This window comes from Chiloscyllium punctatum, chromosome 40, assembly GCF_047496795.1.
Source record: "Chiloscyllium punctatum isolate Juve2018m chromosome 40, sChiPun1.3, whole genome shotgun sequence".
Taxonomy (NCBI): domain Eukaryota; kingdom Metazoa; phylum Chordata; class Chondrichthyes; order Orectolobiformes; family Hemiscylliidae; genus Chiloscyllium; species Chiloscyllium punctatum.
Window position 1 is genome coordinate 46861920 of NC_092778.1, and position 20933 is coordinate 46882852.

Below are 20933 nucleotides of genomic sequence, written 5' to 3' on the forward strand. Positions count from 1 at the left end.
CCTCCGCTATCTCAATGACTGTATCGGTGCCACCTTGTGCTCCCGCGAGGAGGTTGAACAGTTCATCAACCACCAATATCTTCAACCCTGACCTCAAATTCAACTGGACCATCTCGGACAGCTCCCTCCCCTTCCTGGACTTCTCCATCTCTATTTCCTGCGACAGACTCAACACAGACTTCTACTTCAAACCCACTGACTCCCACAGCTACCTAGACTACACCTCCTCCCACTCTGCCTCCTGTAAAATCGCTATCCCCTACTCACAATTCCTCTGCCTCCGTCACATCTGCTCCCAAGAGGACCAATTCCACTATAGAACATTGCAGATGGCCTCCTTCTTCAACGATCGCAATTTCCCCTCCACATGGTCGACAACATCTTCCAGCGCATCTCCACCCTTGAACCCCACCCCTCCAATCACAACAAGGCCAGAACGCCCCGGTCCACACCTTCCACCCCACTAACACCTGGATACCATACATCATCCTCCGCCATTTCCGCCTCCTACAAACAGACCCCACCACCAGGGATATATTTCCCTCCCAACCCCTATCTACCTTCCACAGAGACCATTCCCTCTGCAACTCTCTTGTGAGGTCCATGGCCCCCACCAACCCACACTCCATTCCCAGTACCTTTCCTTGCCACCGCAAGAAGTGCAAAACCTGTGCCCACACCTCCCTACTCACCACCATCCAAGGCCCCAAAGGATCCTTCCACATCCGACAGAGATTTACCTGTACTTCCACACACATCAACTACTGTGTCTGTTGCTCTCAGTATGATCTCCTCTACATTGGGGAGACAGGATGCCAACTTGCGGAACATTTCAGAGAAAGTTCTGGGACACATGCACTTCAGAACCCCACTGCCCTGTGGCTGAATACTTCAATTCCCCCTCCCACTCCACCAAGGACATACAAGTCCTAGGCCACCTCCACCACCAAACTCTAGCCACCCAATGCCTGGAGGAAGAATGCCTCATCTTCCGCCTTGGGACCCTCCAACCACATGGGATCAATGTAGATTTCACCAGTTTCTTCATTTCCTCGCTCACTCCCCCTCCTCCCTGCCCCCAACCCCCCAACCTTATCCCAAAAACAACCTTCCAACTCAGCACCGCCCTATTGAACTGTTTACCTGTTCATCTTCTTCCCACACATCCACTCCACCCTCCTTTCTGACCTATCACCATCACCCCCCACCTCTATCTACCTATTGCATTCCCAGCTACCTTCCCCTGAGCCCCACCCACCTCCCATTTATCTCTCAGGCCCCTTGGGCCACCCCCTCATTTCTGATGAAGAGCTTATGCTTGAAACGTCGGCTCTCCCGCTCCTCGGATGCTGCCTGACCAACTGTGCTTTTCCAGCACCACAAATTTAGACTCTGATCTCCAACATGTGCAGTCCTCACTTTCTCCTATTCATGTACCTGTCCAGACGTCTTTTAAATGTTCTAACTGTACCAGCATCTACTTCTTCCTCTGGCAGTTCATTCTGCCTATGGATCACTCTCTATTTTAAAAAGTTGCCCTTCAGGTCCTTTTTAAAGCTTTCTTCTCTCATCTTAAAAAGTGTCCTCTAGTTTTGAACTCCCCCACCTTAGGGAAAAGACCTTTGTTATTTACCTTATCTATACCCCTCATGATTTTATAAGCCTCTATAAAGGTTATCTCTCAGCCTCCTATATTGCAGTGAGAAAAGTCCCAGCCTATTCAGCATCTCTTTATAACTCAAACCTCTAGTCCTGGTAATATCTTTTCTGCCCCCTCTCCAGTTTAATAATATCCTTCCTATAGCAGGGTGATCAGAACTGTACACACTTCTCCAAAAGTGACCTCACCAATGTCCTGTACAACTGCAACATGACATCCCAACTCCTATCCTCAATGGTTTGAACAATGAAGGCAAGCAAGAGGGAAATGGGTCTGGGTGGGTTACTCTTTGGAGGGTCGGTGTGGACTGGTTGGGCCGAAGGGCCTGTTTCCACGCTGTAGGGAATCTAATCTAATCTAAAAAGTCAAACGCCTTCTTTACCACACTGTCTACTTGTGATGCAACTTTCAAAGAAATATGTACCTGAACCCCTACGTATTCCTGATTGACAACACTCCTCAGGGCTCTACCATTAACTGTATAAGTCCTGCCCTTGTTTGTTAGCAAATTGCAAAACCTCGCATTTATCCAAATTAACCTCCATCTCCAACTCCTCATCCTATTGGTCCAATTGATCAAGATTCTTTTGTAATCTTAGATAACCTTCTTCACTGTCAACTATACCACCAATTTTGGTGTCATCCACAAACTTACTAACCATGCTTCCTAAATTTTCATCCAAATTGCTTATACAAATGATAAACAAAAGTGTTCCCATACCAATCTCTGTGGAACACCATTGCTCACAGGCCTACAGTCTGAAAAACAACCCTCTGCCACCATCCTCTGTCTCCAGTACAGATAAGAATGGAAACCTTTGCTGAGACGGGATGATCTCATACACTGTACAATGAAATGAACAGATAAGGCAATCACAGATCAGAACATTCTTCAACCAAAGAGTCCAATAACACTGAGGGGTCTAACGAATGCCTACCTATTCACCTAAAAGCTTTCCTAGCTGAAATCACAAAGACCATAGGAGATGCTGTAGCATATTTTCACTGCAACAAAAAACTACAGAAAAACTTTAACTACATTGTGCTACAGCCTGTGACATTGTCTTTGGATGATTGACAATGCACTAAGCAGAAAAACATAACGGAATTTTTCTAGAGCTAATTCCCAACATTTTTCAATGCCTTTATGATACAGCGTTAAGCCATTGTAAGATAGTACAGGTGAAATGTCACTAGTCCAGTGCTTCCAGGTAGTGTGAAAAATAAACAAATGCTGGAGTTCATGAGAAAAGATACAAAGTATTAATCAAACAGACAATCTAGAGGTGAACTTGAGGGGAGCACATAGAATCATACAGTTACACCACAGCAGGAAATCATCTTGCACATCTGATCTGCCATGACTCTACGTTATTAACTGAAACTATATTTTCCTTTTTATAAATTCTTAACCAATTCATGAAAAAAAACTTACAATTCGTCCTTCCAGAACAGATCTTAAACCTTTGTAACTTTGCTATGTAAAATTCTGATTGGGAAAGATGGAAAATCAAAAGAGGATACAGGCAACCTCAACACACTGCTGTCTGCTTGCTTGGAATACCATTCACTCATGTTTATCATAACCACAAACACTTGTACCTTCTTACCCCTTTTTCTGTTGGCTCTCCTCCAATATTTTCATCCACGTACCAGTCAGATTCCCACTCCCATTGCGGTGAAGCAAGTTTAAACTCATTTAGTGGTTGATGGATCAAACCTGTAACATCACTCCATTGCCAGCGGTCACTGGGTAGAAGGCGGTCACTGAAACCATCCACAGGATTCCATCGCTACATTGAGATTAACAAAACATATCTCACAGGCATAATATGCATAGACACTACACACTTTTAACAAGTCTAGTTATAGAATTTTACTTTAATTGTTACACAGCACAGCCACAGATGACAGATAAAACGTTTCACTATATTTCTTTTGTAAAATCACATGACAATAAATGCTATTTTATTCATATTTCACCTTCTCGCTTGATCATATCTACTTTTGTGGTTATTGGTAGCTATGGCTAGAAGTAGCTACATAAGAAATTTATTCTGTTCAGAGGGCACAATATTGAATTTGGTCTCAGTTGGTATTTAAATGTGAAGGCACTTTTATGTTGTTACAGAACAGTCAACTCTAAATGACTAGAACTCATGCAGTCAATAGCACTATCAAATATCAGATTTGGATTTTAAAATGAGAATAGAACTTTAAATGAACTCCACAAAGTCCTGGCCAATTTTCCTTCTGCCACTGACATTATCAAATATAAAACTGATGAACTAATCTCAAAATTTTGCTGTGGGATTTTGCTGTGTGAAAAAGAAACAACTATAACTAAATGTACTTCAAAACAAGTTATTACATTTGAAAAGGTTTGTGACATTTCAGAAATAGTTTTCCCTGGAGCATCACAGGCTGAGGGGTGATCTTATAGAGGTTTATCATGAGGGGCATGGATAGGATAAATAGACGTAATCTTTTCCCAGGGGTGGGGAATCCAGAACTAGAGGGCATAGGTTAAGTGTGAGAGGGGAAAGACATAAAAGAGACCTAAGGGGCAACTTTTTCACACAGAGGGTGGTATGTGCATGGAATGAGCTGCCAGAGGAAATGGTGGAGGCTAGTACAATTGCAATATTTAAAAGGCATCTGGATGGAGAGATGAATAGGAAGGGTCTGGAGGAATATAGGCCGGGTGCTAGCAGGTGGGACCAGATTGGGTTGGGATATCTGGTCGGCATGGACGAGTTGGACTGAAGGGTCTGTTTCCATGCTGTACATCTCTATGACTCTAAATGTGTACAATGTTGTGCATTTGGCTTCATCTCAGCCAATGAGTAGTACTGAGGGCATTCAGGAGGCAAGACAAGTGCCCTGTCTCGTAAAAGGGTAAAACAAATAACAATATAAATTATCAGCATGAACAAAAGGCTATCTAATTTTAAGTGTCCATACCTGATTTTCATAGGTCTCTTCTTGGTAATGGATTGGGACTTCACTTGAATGGACGTAGACATAGATCTGATGGTCGCATGCAATTCCCCAGCAGCACTGCTTAACAGCTGCCAATCTCTTAAATTGTAAGCTTTCATCTTTGCACAACTCCCAGTACTGTCCAGCTGTAGAGAGGCTATAAACTCTTCCATGTACATCCACAGCCCATAGAAGGGAACTAGGCATGCCACCTTCTATTAAGGAGGAGTGAATTCCATTAGTAAATTTGACTGTCTGCTACTGATCACCTCCTATCAATCAATCCTCATGTTTTTCCCCAAACAATTTCCCAAGCAATAACTTATGAAAGCACAAGCCAGAAACATTGAGTAACCCTGAACAATCTTCTGTAATCTGGCAGAATTGATAATAATCTGTTGAAGCCATACTAAGTAGGAACAAACTGGGAACAATGCTCAACTGGAACAGTACTTGAAGTGATTCTGAAATTTCTGTGGTTGCCAATGCAGCTTTGATTTTGAAATGTCTGTTATTGAATAATCTTCTGATGCATTTGGAGAAATCCAGAAAAAAAAACCTGCTAACATTGGGCTTCATTAGTAGTTAGTAGATTAATGTGAGTTCATGGTACAAAGTTTTTATCACAGGAAATCTTGTTAGCAGGTTTATTTGATGGCTTTCACTTAGGACCTGCTTATAAACAATAAAGCACATTTAGTCACTGCTCCTATTTTCAATCTGATCCACAGCTATCCCTGTTAGTTCTATAACTTTTCTATATTCTAGTCCAATTTTTAGAAGTTAAATTAATCAGGAGGCAGCTGACAGCACAGATAGAAATGTGGCAGTAAATAAAGATGGCTTAAGGAGAGACAGAAATGGCAGTTCAACATTCCAGGTTGCAGTGTTTTCGGATAAGAGAGGCATAAAAATGAGTTGGGGGGGGGGGGGCTAATCATTTTGGTCAAAGAAATAATTATAGCTGCGAGGAGGAATGATATAAGATGAGATATTAAAGGGTTAATTTGCTTTGTTGAAATTGGATGTCCTGAGGCTAGGGTGGGATGTCTCTGTCTTACAGGTAGAATGTAGGGAATTTACATTCCCATCCTTTGCCATTCAGAATCAATTGCATGGCCATTTCCCAGTTATTCAAAGTAAAAGAATTACATTATCATCTCCTATTCAGAAATCAATAAGAACATTGCCATTAAAATTCTGACTATTCCCTGCAGTTAAAAAAACCTATTCACAACAGATTTGACCATTAAGGGATGATTTACATTACACTGTTTCTGGAAATGATCAGGTCACTGCATTGTGTCTTGAGTGGCATGTGACTATGGGGGGGGATGGCTGGGGGTGTCTTGTGGGCATTACTGACTGTGATGTAAAGATCTTGTATAAAGGAAGGACTGTTTTCTTTGTTCTGGGAGAGATCCCTTGACTTGGCCTTGCAAGTGTTGTGAAGTGTGTTAAAGGGTTCCTCTAGAAAGCTTGAGCTGTACTTGTCAAATAAAATTTTGCTTGTTCACAGAAGTTGGCATCTGCAGTTGCATCAAGTGTGTAAGAACCTCAAGAAAAAGAACTCAACAGATATATTAAAAGGATCATCAAATTAAGTTATATGAATTGAGTTAAAGAACAAGAAAAAGAGGTTAATCTCATTGCTGGGAGTGTACTGCAGACCCCCAGAGTTGGCTGCACGGTGGCACAGTGGTTAGCACTGCTGCCTCACAGCACTAGAGACCCGGGTTCAATTCCCACCTCTGGCAACTGTCTGTGTGGAATTTGCACATTCTGCCTGTGTCTGCCTGGGTTTCCTCTGGGTGCCCCGGTTTCCTCCCACAGTCCAAAAATGTGCAGGTTAGGTGAATTGGCCATACTAAATTGCCCATAGTGTTAGGTGAAAGGGTAAATGTAGGGGAATGGGTCTGGGTGGGTTGCTCTTCGGAAGGTCGGTGTGGATTTGTTGGGCCGAAGGGCCTGCTTCCACACTGGACGCAATCTAATCTAAAAATGTTAGGAAAGCAAGCACATAAGCAAATCTGAGAATTGCAAAACAATAGATTAGTAATAGGAGAGAATTTAAACCACACCCATATTAACTGAATGGTTTTGGTGTGAAAGGAATTGAGGAAACAGAATTCTTGAGGTGCGTTCAGTAGCTCACTTATGACCGATACATAGCAAGTCTAAAAGTGAGGGCACAACTCTGTACCTAATTTTAGGAAAAGAAGCTGGCCCGATAGGTGTCCATGGTAGAGCATTTTAGTGGTAGCAATCATAATTTAGTTTTTTTTAAATGTAATTATGGAAATGGACAGACAGGACATTAGTTAAGAGTTCTAAATTAAAGCATGGCCCATTGTACTAAGTTGAAGATTTGTTTCAGTAGAATTGGAATGCAAACAGCTAAATGATTGTAAATCAATGTCAGGGCAAAGGGGAATACTCAAAGTGGAGATTCAAGAATTCAAAGGAAGAGTATTTTAACAGTGGTAAAGGGGGAATGACCAAATCTACAGCCTCCTTGATGTCAAGGAGCTTAGAGGGTAAGATAAGCAATCCAAGAACTCAATACTGCAGAAGACCAAGAGTATAGAAAGTGGAGAATGTAATCAAAAAGGTAATTGAAAGAGCAAAGAAATAGCAAAGAATATGGGCAAACAAAATCAACATTAACCCACGGATGTTTTATCAACACATCAGGAATAACAGGATAACTAAGGAAAGCGTAGGACTCATAAAATACCAGAAAGATACCCTAGGTGTAAAAGCAGATGTTGATATGGCTCTTAATGACTACTTTGTATTTTCTTCACAAAAGATGGGGATGGCAGAGAATTTGCAGTTAAAGAGAAGAAATTAGAATTTTTGAAAGTTTTAAAAGTAGGAACAGAGGCTGTTCTAATGGGGTTAGCATCCTTCAAAGTGGATAAATAACCACAGGCAGATGTAATGTACCCCAATCCATTAAAAGAAGCCGGGATAAATTAGCAGAAGAGTGGGTTTCCTCCAGGTGCTCCGGTTTCCTCGCACAGTCCAAAGATGTGCAGGTCAGGTGAATTGGCCATGCTAAATTGCCCATAGCGTTAGGTGCATTAGTCAGAAGGAAATGGATCTGGGTGGGTTACTGTTCGGAGGGTCGGTGTGGACTTTTGCCGAAGGGCCTGTTTCCACACTGTAAGTAACCTAATCTAATCTCACCATTTTTCAATCCTCACTGGTGAGGATCGGAGGATAGATAATGTTTTATCTTTGGTTAATCAGACAGTAAGGGATAGACCAATGGCTACAGGCCAGTTGCTCTCACCTCAGTAGTGGGCAAATTAATGAAAGCAATTCTGAGGGTCAGAATAAACTATCACTTGGAAAGGCACAAATTAATTTAAGGATAGTCACAAATTTAGTAAGATGATGCTTAACTAACTTGATTCAATATTTTGAAAAAAGCAGCAAGGAAGTACGGTATTCAACACAGCTTTCAAGCTGTGAAAGGTACTCAGACATTCCTTTGCCTGTTCAAATTCTTGTCTTTTTTAAAGAAACTTTACGGAGGAGCTACCAGAGTGCTGAAATTTAGAACAAACTTCCGATTAAATTCAATATACTGCAAAATTTCTTGTTATTTCTTAAGCATGGGAAACTTTAAAAAACAGTCCTTAATTTTGCTTCTCAAGGTGCTATTTGGCCTTGTTTCAGTGTAGCTTAAATAAATTATTTTTACGATGACAAATTCATTTTAGCCAATTTTTTTAACTAAATCAATTTGTTCAAATGTTGCAAATATTTGCATTTGGTTGAACAAAACCAAACTGTGTATATACAACACAATCTTTCAATGACCTTGTTGGTTAATATAAAAAATTGCTGTTGCATTTTCATTCTAAATGTCATGATTTTGATAAAGTCCATTGGGGGTTACAAAGCTGATATTTCTTTGGATGTCAATGAAACTTAAAAATATCTCTTTAAAAAGTCAATCTGTATAATGCACTGTGCTTATTTAGTCCTCTCTTTACATTCCTAAAATCATGGAATTGGATTGAACCTCCTTTATTAATGAATTGACTTTGTAAAATTCTGTCTGGTTTCAGCATCATCATAATAGGTGAGCTCCAATTAGGTTCAACAATGTCACTCCCATCATGGTCTTGATCTCTTCCCTCATTTGGGCTAACTTCTCATGAGTATCAGTATGTAAGAACCTTCTTGGTAATGCATTAACTACATCAACATCATATATGACCAAAAGGAATTTTCCCTGAGCTATGAGTCTATAATAGCTTTTATAAGTTGCCTCAATAATTTTCTGGAAGATAGTATATTATTCCACCTTTATTTTTTAAACATATGTTGCATTATTCATATTATCCAATTTGGTTATTGGATGGCTGCCTTTAGAATTTTCAATACCAGAGTGATTTTCAAATCACTGATATTTTCATTTCACTCTCTACTTTGTTCACCACTGTAAATATACTTTTGTTCTGACTATCCTCCTTGTCATAGTATCATTTTAACATATTAATATGACACTTACTGATTTTTTTTGCCTCTCATCAGGGATACTCACCAGAAAACTCACATTATTGAGTTCCTGTTTGAATTGCTAAGATCAAGTGAACTTCTAACGATTAGCCTTTTAAATAATTTGCTTAGCTTTTAATGGATCCTGGAGATAGGTAACTGTACTAAAAACTTTGTCACCAGCTTTGGCCTTTTTGGTTGCTCTAGTTTTCATTGTTTGTGAGCACTTTTCAATTTTTTCCACAAACCGCGTATATTTTGCTTTGCTCTTCTTAAAACTTGATGCATATGTCAGTAAGGTACTCTCACCTTTAGGTTATGACTTTTGGTTTTATTGATTTAAGGGAACCTCTTAAGACATGCTTATATATCAGTTCAAAAGGGACCCAGTATGAGCATTCTTATTGGCAGCAGAGACAAGGGAATTCCTTTGTCTCAATCCTTAGTACATTCTTGACAATATGTTCTAATCGTGATCTTTAAATTTGGTGTCATCTTTCATATGCTCCTTATGATTATGAATGATAAGCTAAAGACACAAATTGTTTCATTCCCAGACTATTCATTATTTCTTTGAATATTTGTGATATAAAATTTGAAGTTTGATCTGATTATATTTCTTTGGGTTATGCATATCTTAAAAAATTGAACTGACCTTGTACTACTGTTCCATCATAATTTTCTCTAAAGACATTGCCTCAAGAATTCTTGTCAAAGCATCCATAGTTGTTAAAAGATATTGATTCCCTCTTCTTGCTTTAGGTACAGGTCCCACACATCCTATTAAGACACTGTTAAATAGTTCTTCTAGAGCTAATATTGGAATAAAGACACAGGTTTAATTTATGGTTGGGGTTTCCCCAATTACTTGACGTGCATGGCATGCCTGGAAAATTTAACTACAAATTTATACAACATATTTTAGTATTTTAGCCTGCAGTTTCCTGAAATCCTAGTGCCTTGTCATTGGAATTTCATGAGCTATTTGTAAAATTTCATGATGATTCTCAGATGGAACTCCCAGTCAATGAACTACCAGCCAATGTTCATCATTAATATTTGATATTTGTGGTGGTCTCTACATCCTCATTGGGGCTTTGTCTTTTAAATAGTAACACTCAGGTATTGGTTTTGATTCAATTTCCACGTAGGTCATTTGATACAGCTTTCTCATCTTAGGTTCTATCTGTTGCATTTCTATTAAAGCAGATAGGCTAAGCAGTCAGCCTCAATCTGTTCACCTTCATTGTTTCTTACTTCAGTTTTCAAAATAATATAAAAATAAAAAACATGTTGTTTCTCTTTGTAGGGACTCTTCCTGTCTAACTCTATAGGATATTACTCGTGATATGTACTCACAACATAATCAAGGCACAGTGCAGGATATTAATCATATGGCATCTCAATTTCTGTTACTTCCATTGGATGTTCCAACATCCTCAGTGAAGCCAATATTTTTGTTGTTCCTAAGGTTGTTCCTAAGATAAGACCAATTCCATCTCCAAGAATTTGTTGCACTACTCCAACTACTATTTCCCCATTTACTAAGTCACATTTTATTCCAATTCTACATAAGGGGGGCACTTTATAACTTCCGTGTATATGGTCAATTAATTTTCTTTTCATCATTAGCTCCTCTGAAAGACAAATCATATCATCAGCATCTGACTTACTTTAATGTCTCAGTTATTGGTTTTCCTTTTGATTGGAAGAATAAGGAAACACCAATTTCATTGAAATAAAAGTATTCAGAACCTCCGAAGGTGTGATTTAGCAATAATAAAGAAAAAAATTGCTTGACTGCCCTGAGCCATCTCACCTTTCTTAGAAGGTCCTGAGGGAACAAACTCGACCTGATGTACTGCTATAGTTTTTAAAATTTTTGGACAAACCACTCAAATGTTAATTTTGATCTCTTTCTCTGTATCTTCTCTGCAGCTGTATTCTGCACTCTACTCTGCTATCCAGATGCACTTTCTATGGTATGATCTGCCTATATAATATGCAAAACAACACTTTTCACCATATATTGGTACATGTGACAACAATGAATAAATCCATTTCCTTTTCTGATGTGTTTTATTGAGGATTCCTCAGGTATTCTTACTACTGCAATCAGTATCTCATTTAAATTCCAACAATTACGTTTAGTGTGTCAAGTCTTATCACAATAGAAACATGTTACTTTCTCAATATCATCTTTAGATCCTAATCTTTTTCCCTTTGTTGCTCTAGAAAAAAAACAATACATTTTCCTTTCCAAGATTTTCTATTCATTCAGTTTTCCTTTCAGAATAAGGAGAGACTTGGATAGAGCGAATGTGGAGAAAATGTGAATTCTAGTAGGCAAGTTCAAGAACTTTTAAATGTTTTGCGATTTACATATGAAAGAACTGAAACCAACATGTTCATTCTAAGAGATGAGAGACTTAAGAAACAATCCAAGTTTGTTTTCAATACATGTACATAATTTCAGTTTACACTATAAACTTTTGCTATAAATTCTGTGTCTTATGATCTTACACCCCACAACCACCTGATGAAGGAGCAGCGCTCCAAAAGCTACTGCTTCCAAATAAACCTGTTGGACTAGAACCTAATGTTGTGCGATTTTTAACTGAGATATCATAGGTACCCATACAACTGCTGCTTCTTGGATCTTTGGTGCGAGGCACTCATCTAAATAAGTCTTATGGATTGCTGACATACTCTTCAGTAATCTGATTTATTTTCTATTCTCAATTTGTTTCACTTACATCAGTAAACAAAACCACTGATCCAACAGCATTTTTCTTCGCTTGCAAATTCTACAAAGTTATGACGAGGTTTCTTTCTTATTCCTCTAAATTTTAAGTGGTAAGGTTCAGGGAAGTGCATTGCCCTTATAAGGTCAGTTAAGGTCACCATTGTCCCAGAGAACATAGGGCAGCTCTCTCATTAGAGAGAGAGACGAGTGGTGGTACAACTGGAGGGTCTCCACACCTCAGATGAGGGAACAGGTTGATAAGGAGAGTTCTTCATGGTGACCTAAGCCAGTATTGAACACATGCTGTTGGCATCACTATGCTTTGCAAGTGCAGACAACTAAGCTAACCAACCACCATCCTTATAACAGCGCCATAGTCTGCAGATTGCTCTTCTGACAAACTGTTACACTTATCAGGATACTCTGTAACATTAAGGTCCAAGCATCTTTTGGCAACTTCAACTTCACAGCTAGCTTTTTAAATTAGCTGAAAGATCTTTCAACTCCATAGTTGGTAAATGTAGGTACTAAATACAGATCTGTAATTAAATCAAATCCCTCATTAGAAACAGAACTGTTCTCTGAACTACTACCTCTTCATTTTTCCTTTACTTTAAGCTTTCCTCTGACCAAACACAATGTCTTATGTGTACTAAAAAGTGCTGGCGATCACAGCGGGTCAGGCAGCTTACATGGAGAGAAAGCAAGCTAACGTTTCCAGTCTAGATGACCCTTCATCCTGTAATCTGCAGCAATTTTTAGTACAGATTCCAACATCTGCAGTATTTGCACCTACACGATGTCTTCTTTCCCTGCCTCTTTGGAGTTCAAACATTTTAACGTTAGTTTCCTTTCTATTTTCTCTCTTTCTATTTCCCTTTATTCTTGTCTTCTTAACTTACCCTTTCTTTACTGGTTAATTCACATTTTATTAAATTTTTAAACTTAATTTTAGTTAATTTGAGCAGTGATACATTATTTCCTCATTTAAAATTCTAAATGCTGGGTAATTACTTAAAGCATTTTATCCTCGAGATCCTACTTTTATTTCCAGCTGTAATTTATCTGCTAACCTTCTCAGTTTAGCCTTAGTCAAAGATTGAAATAATCCACTGTTACATCTTCTAATTCTAGTAGTCTTAGCAACAGTCAAAACCAATTTGAAATCCCAATGTGTAACATACTTCATAACTATCCCTTTTTTTTATGCTCAGTACCTCCACATTTGTGTTTTTAAAATTCATAGACCCTGCTGAAACTCAAAAATTTATGATCCCACAGACTTTGTTTTGATCCCAGCTGATCTCAACTGGACAAATTAGACCTCAAGAGTAAACCTGGCTTGATAGACCATAAATTGTTTTTTTTGTTTATTGCAGAGGTCACTCACTGACCAGTTTCTCATGAAAGTGCCAATGTACTTTTAGCAAAAAGAACATAAATTTTATTATACAAAAAGGGAAACATGAACTATGTTGCATCATACAAGAACAATTTGAAATGGGATCATTACAAATAGCAGAAGGAAAAATTCAACTGTTTTGTCCATAACAACAAACATATAGGCACTCAAATCTTAAAGTAAAGATTAGAGTGGTGCTGGAAAAGCTCAGCAGGTCAGGCAGCAACCAAGGAGCAGGAAAAGAAAATCGACGTTTCAGACAAAAGCCCTTCATCAGCAAGGACTCAAAACTTAAAGTCAACCCTATTTCCAAGCTAAAGCTTCTTGTAATTGATTTCTGGAGCTTTCATTTTACTGACTTTTATGTCCATTCAGAGCAAGCACATGGGTTTTCCAAATATTCAGCTCCCAGCAGTATTCTGGCCAGTTTCTGACTAGCTTATTTCAGCTGCCTTTTTTTTTAGTACCCACAGACACAGATTTACTCAATGATGCTTGTCTGTCTCCCTATAATCACTGAATACCTTAGTCAACAACCTAATTTTCTTTACTTTTTAAATATATTTTAAACTAGGAACTCCCAGCTCTACTCCAAGTCTGCAAATGCCCTCATTATTAATATATAAACAAACCTGAAACATGTTAGCAAAGTTCTCAAACTCAAAAATGAAAATAAAACCATGTCTTAAAATATACAATATAAAAATTAAAATTAAACCTGAAGCTATACACCATTCTTCCAGTCTACTGTATTTGCTGCTCACAATGTGGTCTCTTCTACATTGGAGAAACAAAGTGCAGACTGGGTGACTGCTTCACAGAGCACCTATGTTTTGCCTGTAATAAACACCCTAAGCTTCCAGTTGCCTGCCACTTCAATACACCACCTTGGTCCTTGGCATAACCATACCCCAAACTCTGCACACCTGGTTATCACATTTTCTGCTATTGTTAGCTGCTAATTGTCCCCATTAGTAGCTATATATTCTCCCAGGCTGATCATTGTCCACTCCTTTCTCTCTCTTTGGGCTCTATCCACCTATCATCGACCCTTTACCTCCGCCCCCTCTCCCCTGCCCCCTCTCCTCTCCCCTCCCCCCTGCCCCCTGCCCCCTCTCCCCTCCCCCCTGCCCCCTCCCCACCTTCTCCACAAAAAACAAATTCTCCCTGCTACCATCAGGAAGGGTAACTGGACCCAAAACATTAACATTTTTCTCCACAGATGTTGCTAGACATGCTGAACTTTTGCAGCAATTTCTGTTTTTGTTTCTGATTTACAACATTTGCAGTTTTTTCAGTTTTTCCTTGGAATGAATGTCCACAGATCCCTGAAGGTAGCAAGATATGGTCATATGCATTTGTCAGTCAGATGAGGTGTGAATGACACAAAACATAGCCATAAAGAATTTCCCAGAATTCAGCTGGCTGTTAATATAAACAACTTACATCAATAAGGTATTTATATTTAATGTAGTTTAAGGCCCCAAGGCACACGGAGATATCCTTGATCAAGCACGATAATTAAATCACCTAAGGATATGTTAGAGCTACCAGAAACTTCCTGATGAAGGGCTCTCCTGCTCCTCAGATGCTGCCTGACCTGCTGTGCTTTTACCAAAAGCTAGGTCAAAGATATAACATTTAAGGACCATCTTAAAAAAATGATTAGGTTTAAGGAAATAATTCCAGACCTTAGGCCTTTGACAACTTAAGGCTGATTTCTGAAGACAAATGAATCTCTGGACAAATAATAGGGGAGGCAATGGCCTGGAATCATTATTGCAGAACTGTTATTCCAGTGATCCAGGTTGTGTTCTGGGACTTTGATTTGAACCTCGCTATGGCATGTCAATTAAAATCAGGAATTAAGAATCCAGAGAAGACTGTGAAACCATTGCTGTTTCCGTGCTGTACATCTCTATGACTACGACTCTAATTCACTAACAGCCTTTAGGGAAAGAAACTGCTATCCTGGCCTGGCCTATATGTCACTCCAGACTCACGACAATGTGGTTGACTCTTAACTGTCGCCAGGAAATAAATACTGGCCTAGCCAACGATGCCCTCATTGCATGAATAATTTTTTTAAAAATGTCTTCATCAACAAATAGGTCACAGTCCGACCGAGTAACCCATTTCTCTGGGGTTAGGTCCCTAAACAGGTCCGAACCCACTTTCTCAAGATGAATCAGAGTTCAATTAAGGGGATCTCCTTTAAATGGATCAGAGCCCACTCTTGAGGGGACCAACTTTAAATAGATCAAGTTCACTTTCGAAGGGACCACCTTTAATTGGATCAAATCCTTCTTGAGGTAGCCAATGTTAAATGGCTCATAGTCCACACTCAAGGGGACCACCTTTAAATTGGCCAAATCACACTCGCCAAGGGGACCACCTTTAAATGGATCAGAACCCACTCTTGAGGAAAACTTCCTTTAAATGGGTCACACCCCACCCTTGAGGGGGGCCACCTGTAAATAGGTCACACTCCACTCTCGAGGGGACCACCTTTAAATGGGTCAGAGCCCGCATTTGTGTGAATGGATCTTCCATAAATCGGATCTCATCTTTGCACATGACTCCAGCTCACCCCTCCGATCGCCAGGGAAAACAGGCGCTCGCTGCCGACTCCGAATGGCACCCTGATAAATAAACAAACAAACAAACAGACAGACAGACAGACGAAGGTAAATTCTCACCATTCAAACCGGACTCGGCTTCCGGAACCTTCTTCCTTGACGACCGCTGTTGAGCCGTTGAGATCCCGCCCCTCAGTACGCTTGATTGGTCGGCTCCATTGACCCTAAGATTGCGATTGGGCACCCACAGGTCAATCAGGTGGGGCTGTTACGTACTTCACGTGCCCGCCCCCTAAGCAGCTGGTGCTGAAGGAGATGCAGTACTTTGCGTTCTGTCCACAGATGCTGTTAGAACTGCTGAGTTTACCAGCTATTTCTGTTTTTGTTTATAATTTACAGTGTCCACAATTCTTTGGTATTTTTTAGATACTTTCTCATTCAGCTTAAAGGAAAAGGACCTTAGAGTACTGAAGAAAGATGGGTGAAAGTTTGGGTACAGAAATATTCTGAAAGAGAGATTGAAAACCTTAACAATATAAAAAGAACTTAAAATCCTGAGGGATCATGTAAAGGTAGATGTGGAGTGGACATTTCCTCATATATGTGAATCCAGCATTCAGAATAAACCTAAAATCACAGGTTGCCTATATGGGACAAAAAATTCAGATTTTTTTTCTGAGGGTTCTAAGTATTTGGAACTCTTCTGAAAAAGTGGTGGAAGCAAGGTCCATGAATATTTTTAAGGCAGATGTAGATTGATTCTTCACGGATTTGATACAGTGCAGAAGAAGACCACTGAGCCAATTGTGACTGAACTGCTCTATAAGCATCATTATCTACTACCAATTAACATATCTTTGCACAGATGTTATTACACATCTTTTAGAGCAAGTGGGAGTTAAATCCAGGTCTACTGTCTTAGAGGTAGGAATATTACCACTATCTAAAAAATCATCCAATACCCTGTTGAATGTGTCAGGGTCATGCAGCATGGAAACAGATCCTTTGGTCCAAGAAGTCCATGCCAATCATAACTCCAGACAGTTTGGTCCATATCCCATCAAATATTTTTTTATTCATGTACTTATCTAAATGTTTTTTAAATGTTGTAACTGTATCCACAACCACCACTCCCTCTAAAAGTTCATTCCACGCAGAAACCACTGTGGTTAAAAAAAAATGCCCCCATGTCTTTTTTTAAATTTTTCCCCTCTTACCTTGAAAATTTGCCCCATTAGACTTGAAATCTCCCATCCTCGGGAAAAGCGACAGAAATGCACTTTATCTGTAACCCTCATGATTTTATAAACATTGAAAAGGTCACTTCTCAACCTCCTATGTTCCAGTAAAAACATGTCAGCCTCTCCTTATAACTCAAACCCTCCATTCCTGTGAACGTCCTGGTAAATCTCTTTTGAATCCTCTTCAGCTTAATAATATCCTTCCAAAAACAAGGTGACCAGAACTGGATACCGTACTCCAGAAGAGGCCTCACGTACATCCTGAACAACCTCAATATAACATTCCAACTCCTATACTCAAAAGATCTGAGCAATGAAGGCAAGCATGCTAAATGCCTTCTTAACCACCCTGTCTATATGTGATGCAAACTTCAAAGAATTGTGTGCCTGAACCCCTAGTCTCCCTGTTCTGCAACACTACCCAGGGTCCTACGTGTGATTGTGTAAGTCCTGATGAAGGGCTCCGGCCCGAAATGTCGATTTTCCTGCTCCTTGGATGCTGCCTGACCTGCTGTGCTTTTCCAGCAACACACTTTCAACGTTGTATAAATCCTGTCAATTAAAGTCAGTTTAGAGGTGTACAGCACGTAAACAGATGCTTTGGTCCAACTCATCCATGCCGACCAGCTATCCCAACCCAATCTAGTCCCATTTGCCAGCATTTGGTCCATGTCCTTCTAAACCCTTTCTATTCATATACCCATCCAGATGCCTTTTTAAATGTTGTAATTGTACCAACCTCCACCACTTCCTCTGGCAGCTCATTCCATACATGTACCACCCTCTGTTTGAAAAAATTGCCACTTAGGTCCCTTTTAAATCTTTCCCCTCTCACCTTAAACCTATGCCCTCTAGTTTTGGACTCACCCACCCCAGGGAAAATACCTTGTCTCTTTACCCTATCCATGCCCCTCATGATTTTATAAACCTCCATAAGATCATCCTTCAGTCTCTAATGCTCTAGGGAAAACTGCCTCAGCCTATTCAGCCTCTCCCAATAGCTCAAACCCTTCAACCCTGGCAACAATACTTGGTTTTAAATTATATTTTGGGAGAACAATTCTTATTAAGTAAGGGGTTGAAAGGTTATGAGGTGTAGGTGGGAATGTTAATTTGAGGTTACAATAACATCAGACATGACTCCTGCAATGTTGGGGGGCTGATTTTATTTGCTTGGTCTCAACCACAACTCTCTTCCTTTGGGCTAATTATTATCCACTGAACAGTTTCTCCTGTACCTTAGACATAGAAATAAAAGTGATATATTAAAATATTAATGGTAGTTTGACTATGCTAGTGTATTTGCTGCAGAAAAAGCTGTGGTTTCCTTTTGACAATCATGTGAATTTTGCGAGGCAACCTTATTTTTTTAACTATGTTGACACGCATCATTAGCCACAATGTAAGTGTGGAATTGCAGTTACTGTGTCTCATGTTTCCAGAGCTCGTCTGTTAGTAAATAAGAACCTGAGATAGGCTGCTAGTCTGCTTTGTGGTCACATGATACACTAAAGCTGTAATTAATCCTTAGCTATGTAGGTTGATAACAGACACTCTTCTTACTGTGAAAGAAAAACACATGGAGCTTTTGTCTCAGATTTTAAAACCTAGATCTTAAAAATGTGTTTGGAATTGTCAGCAGAATTAAGCCTTTAAAAAATGTATTTGCTGTAAGTTACATTTGTTACATTCAAAATCAAGTGCTGGAGGCTGGAGACTTTTAGATATACTATATTCATGTACAAAGTCAAAAATCACATGAACCCAAGTTATAGTCCAACAGATTTATATGAAATCCCAAGTGTTCAGAGACACACCTGACGAAGGAGTGTTGCTCCAAAAGCTTGTGAATTCAAATAAACCTGTTGAACTATAATCTGGTAAGATTTTTAACTTTGTCCATCCCAGTCCAACACTGGCACCTCCACGTCACATTCAATACATTTGCAGATTCATTATGAAAGAGTTTAAATTTGATAGTGCAGTATAATTTTATTTCAACACAGCATGCCTTACTTTTCTAAAAGTTATAGATTATATTTATGGTATTTTTATATTTCATATCAAAGCATTCCATCTATCTGTAAGAATAATAGGGTAGTTATGGTAGGGGATTTTAATTTCCAAACATCGACTAGGACTGCCATAATGTTAAAGGTTTAGATGGAGAGGAATTTCTTAAGTGTGTACAAGACAATTTTCTGATTCAGTATGTAGATGTACCTACTAGAGAAGGTGCAAAACTTGACCTACTCTAGGGAAATAAGGCAGGGCAGGTGACTGAGGTGTCAGTGGGGGAGTACTTTGGGGCCAGCGACCATAATTCTAATTAAAATAGAGATGGAAAAGGATAGACCAGACCTAAAAGTTGTAGTTCTAAATTGGAGAAAGGCTAATTTTGACGGTATTAGGCAAGAACTTTCGAAAGCTGATTGGAGGCAGTTGTTCGCAGGTAAAGGAACGGCTGGAAAATGGGAAGCCTTCAGAAATGAGATAACAAGAGTCCAGAGAAAGTATATTCCTGTCAGGGTGAAAGGGAAGGCTGGTAGGTATAGGGAATGCTGGATGATTAAAGAAATCAAGGGTTTGGTTAAGAAAAAGAAGGAAGCATATGTCAGGTATGGACAGGATAGATCAAGTGAATCCTTAGAGTATAAAGAAAGTAGGAGTATACTTAAGAGGGAAATCAGGAGGGGAAAACGGGGACATGAGATAGCTTTGGCAAATAGAATTAAGGAGAATCCGAAGGGTTTTTACAAATATATTAAGGACAAAAGAGTAACTAGGGAGAGAATACGGCCCCTCAAAGATCAGCAAGGCGGCCTTTGTGTGGAGCCACAGAAAATGGGGGAGGTACTAAATGAATATTTTGCCTCAGTATTTACTGTGGAAAAGGATATGGAAGATATAGACTGTAGAGAAATAGATGGTGACATCTTGCAAAATGTCCAGATTACAGAGGAGGAAGTATTGGATGTCTTGAAACGGTTAAAAGTGGATAAATCCCCAGGACCTGATCAGGTGTACCCGAGAACTCTGTGGGAAGCTAGAGAAGTGATTGCTGGGCCTTTTGCAGAGATATTTGTATCATCGATAGTCACAGGTGAGGTGTCGGAAGACTGGAGGTTGGAAAACATGGTGCCACTGTTTAAGAAGGGCGGTAAAGACAAGCCAGGGAACTATAGACCGGTGAGCCCGACCTTGGTGGTGGGCAAGTTGTTGGAGGGAATCCTGAGGGACAGGATGTAATGTATTTGGAAAGGCAAGGACTGATTCGGGATAGTCAACATGGCTTTGTGCGTGGGAAATCATGTCTCTCAAACTTGATTGAGTTTTTTGAAGAAGTAACAAAGAAGATTGATGAGGGCAGAGCAGTAGATGTGATCTATATGGACTTAAGTAAGGTGTTCGACAAGGTTCCCCATGGGAGACTGATTAGCAAGGTTAGATCTCATGGAATACAGGGAGAACTAGCCATTTGGATACAGAACTGGCTCAAAAGTAGAAGACAGAGGGTGGTGGTGGAGGGTTGTTTTTCAGACTGGAGGCCTTTGACCAGTGGAATGCCACAAGGATCGGTGCTGGGCCCTCTACTTTTTGTCATTTACATAAATGATTTACATAAGAGGCACAGTTAGTAAGTTTGCAGATGACACCAAAATTGGAGGTGTAGTGGACAGCGAAGAGAGTTATCTCAGATTACAACAGGATCTGGACCAGATGGGCAAATGGGCTGAGAAGTGGCAGATGGAGTTTAATTCAGATAAATGCGAGGTTCTGCATTTTGGGAAAGCAAATCTTAGCAGGA

At 39.7% G+C, this 20933-nt stretch overlaps 1 protein-coding gene across 3 annotated transcripts in view; it reads right to left on the minus strand.

The window, feature by feature from the left end:
• tecpr1a (tectonin beta-propeller repeat containing 1a) overlaps positions 1-16063 on the minus strand; it is an 81927-nt gene extending 65864 nt beyond the window's left edge. For 2 of the 3 annotated variants that reach the window (XM_072559823.1, XM_072559821.1), the window contains exons 1-3: positions 16005-16062; positions 4625-4857; positions 3271-3453 (exon numbers count right to left, since the gene is read on the minus strand). In XM_072559823.1, the coding sequence (XP_072415924.1) occupies positions 3271-3453; positions 4625-4849 (408 nt within the window). In that variant the 5' untranslated portion in view covers positions 4850-4857; positions 16005-16062. Of the gene's footprint in view, positions 1-3270; positions 3454-4624; positions 4858-9812; positions 9971-16004 lie in introns of all 3 variants that reach the window. The other variant, XM_072559822.1, reaches the window with a different exon arrangement.
• Between the last annotated feature and the right edge of the window lie 4870 nt (positions 16064-20933).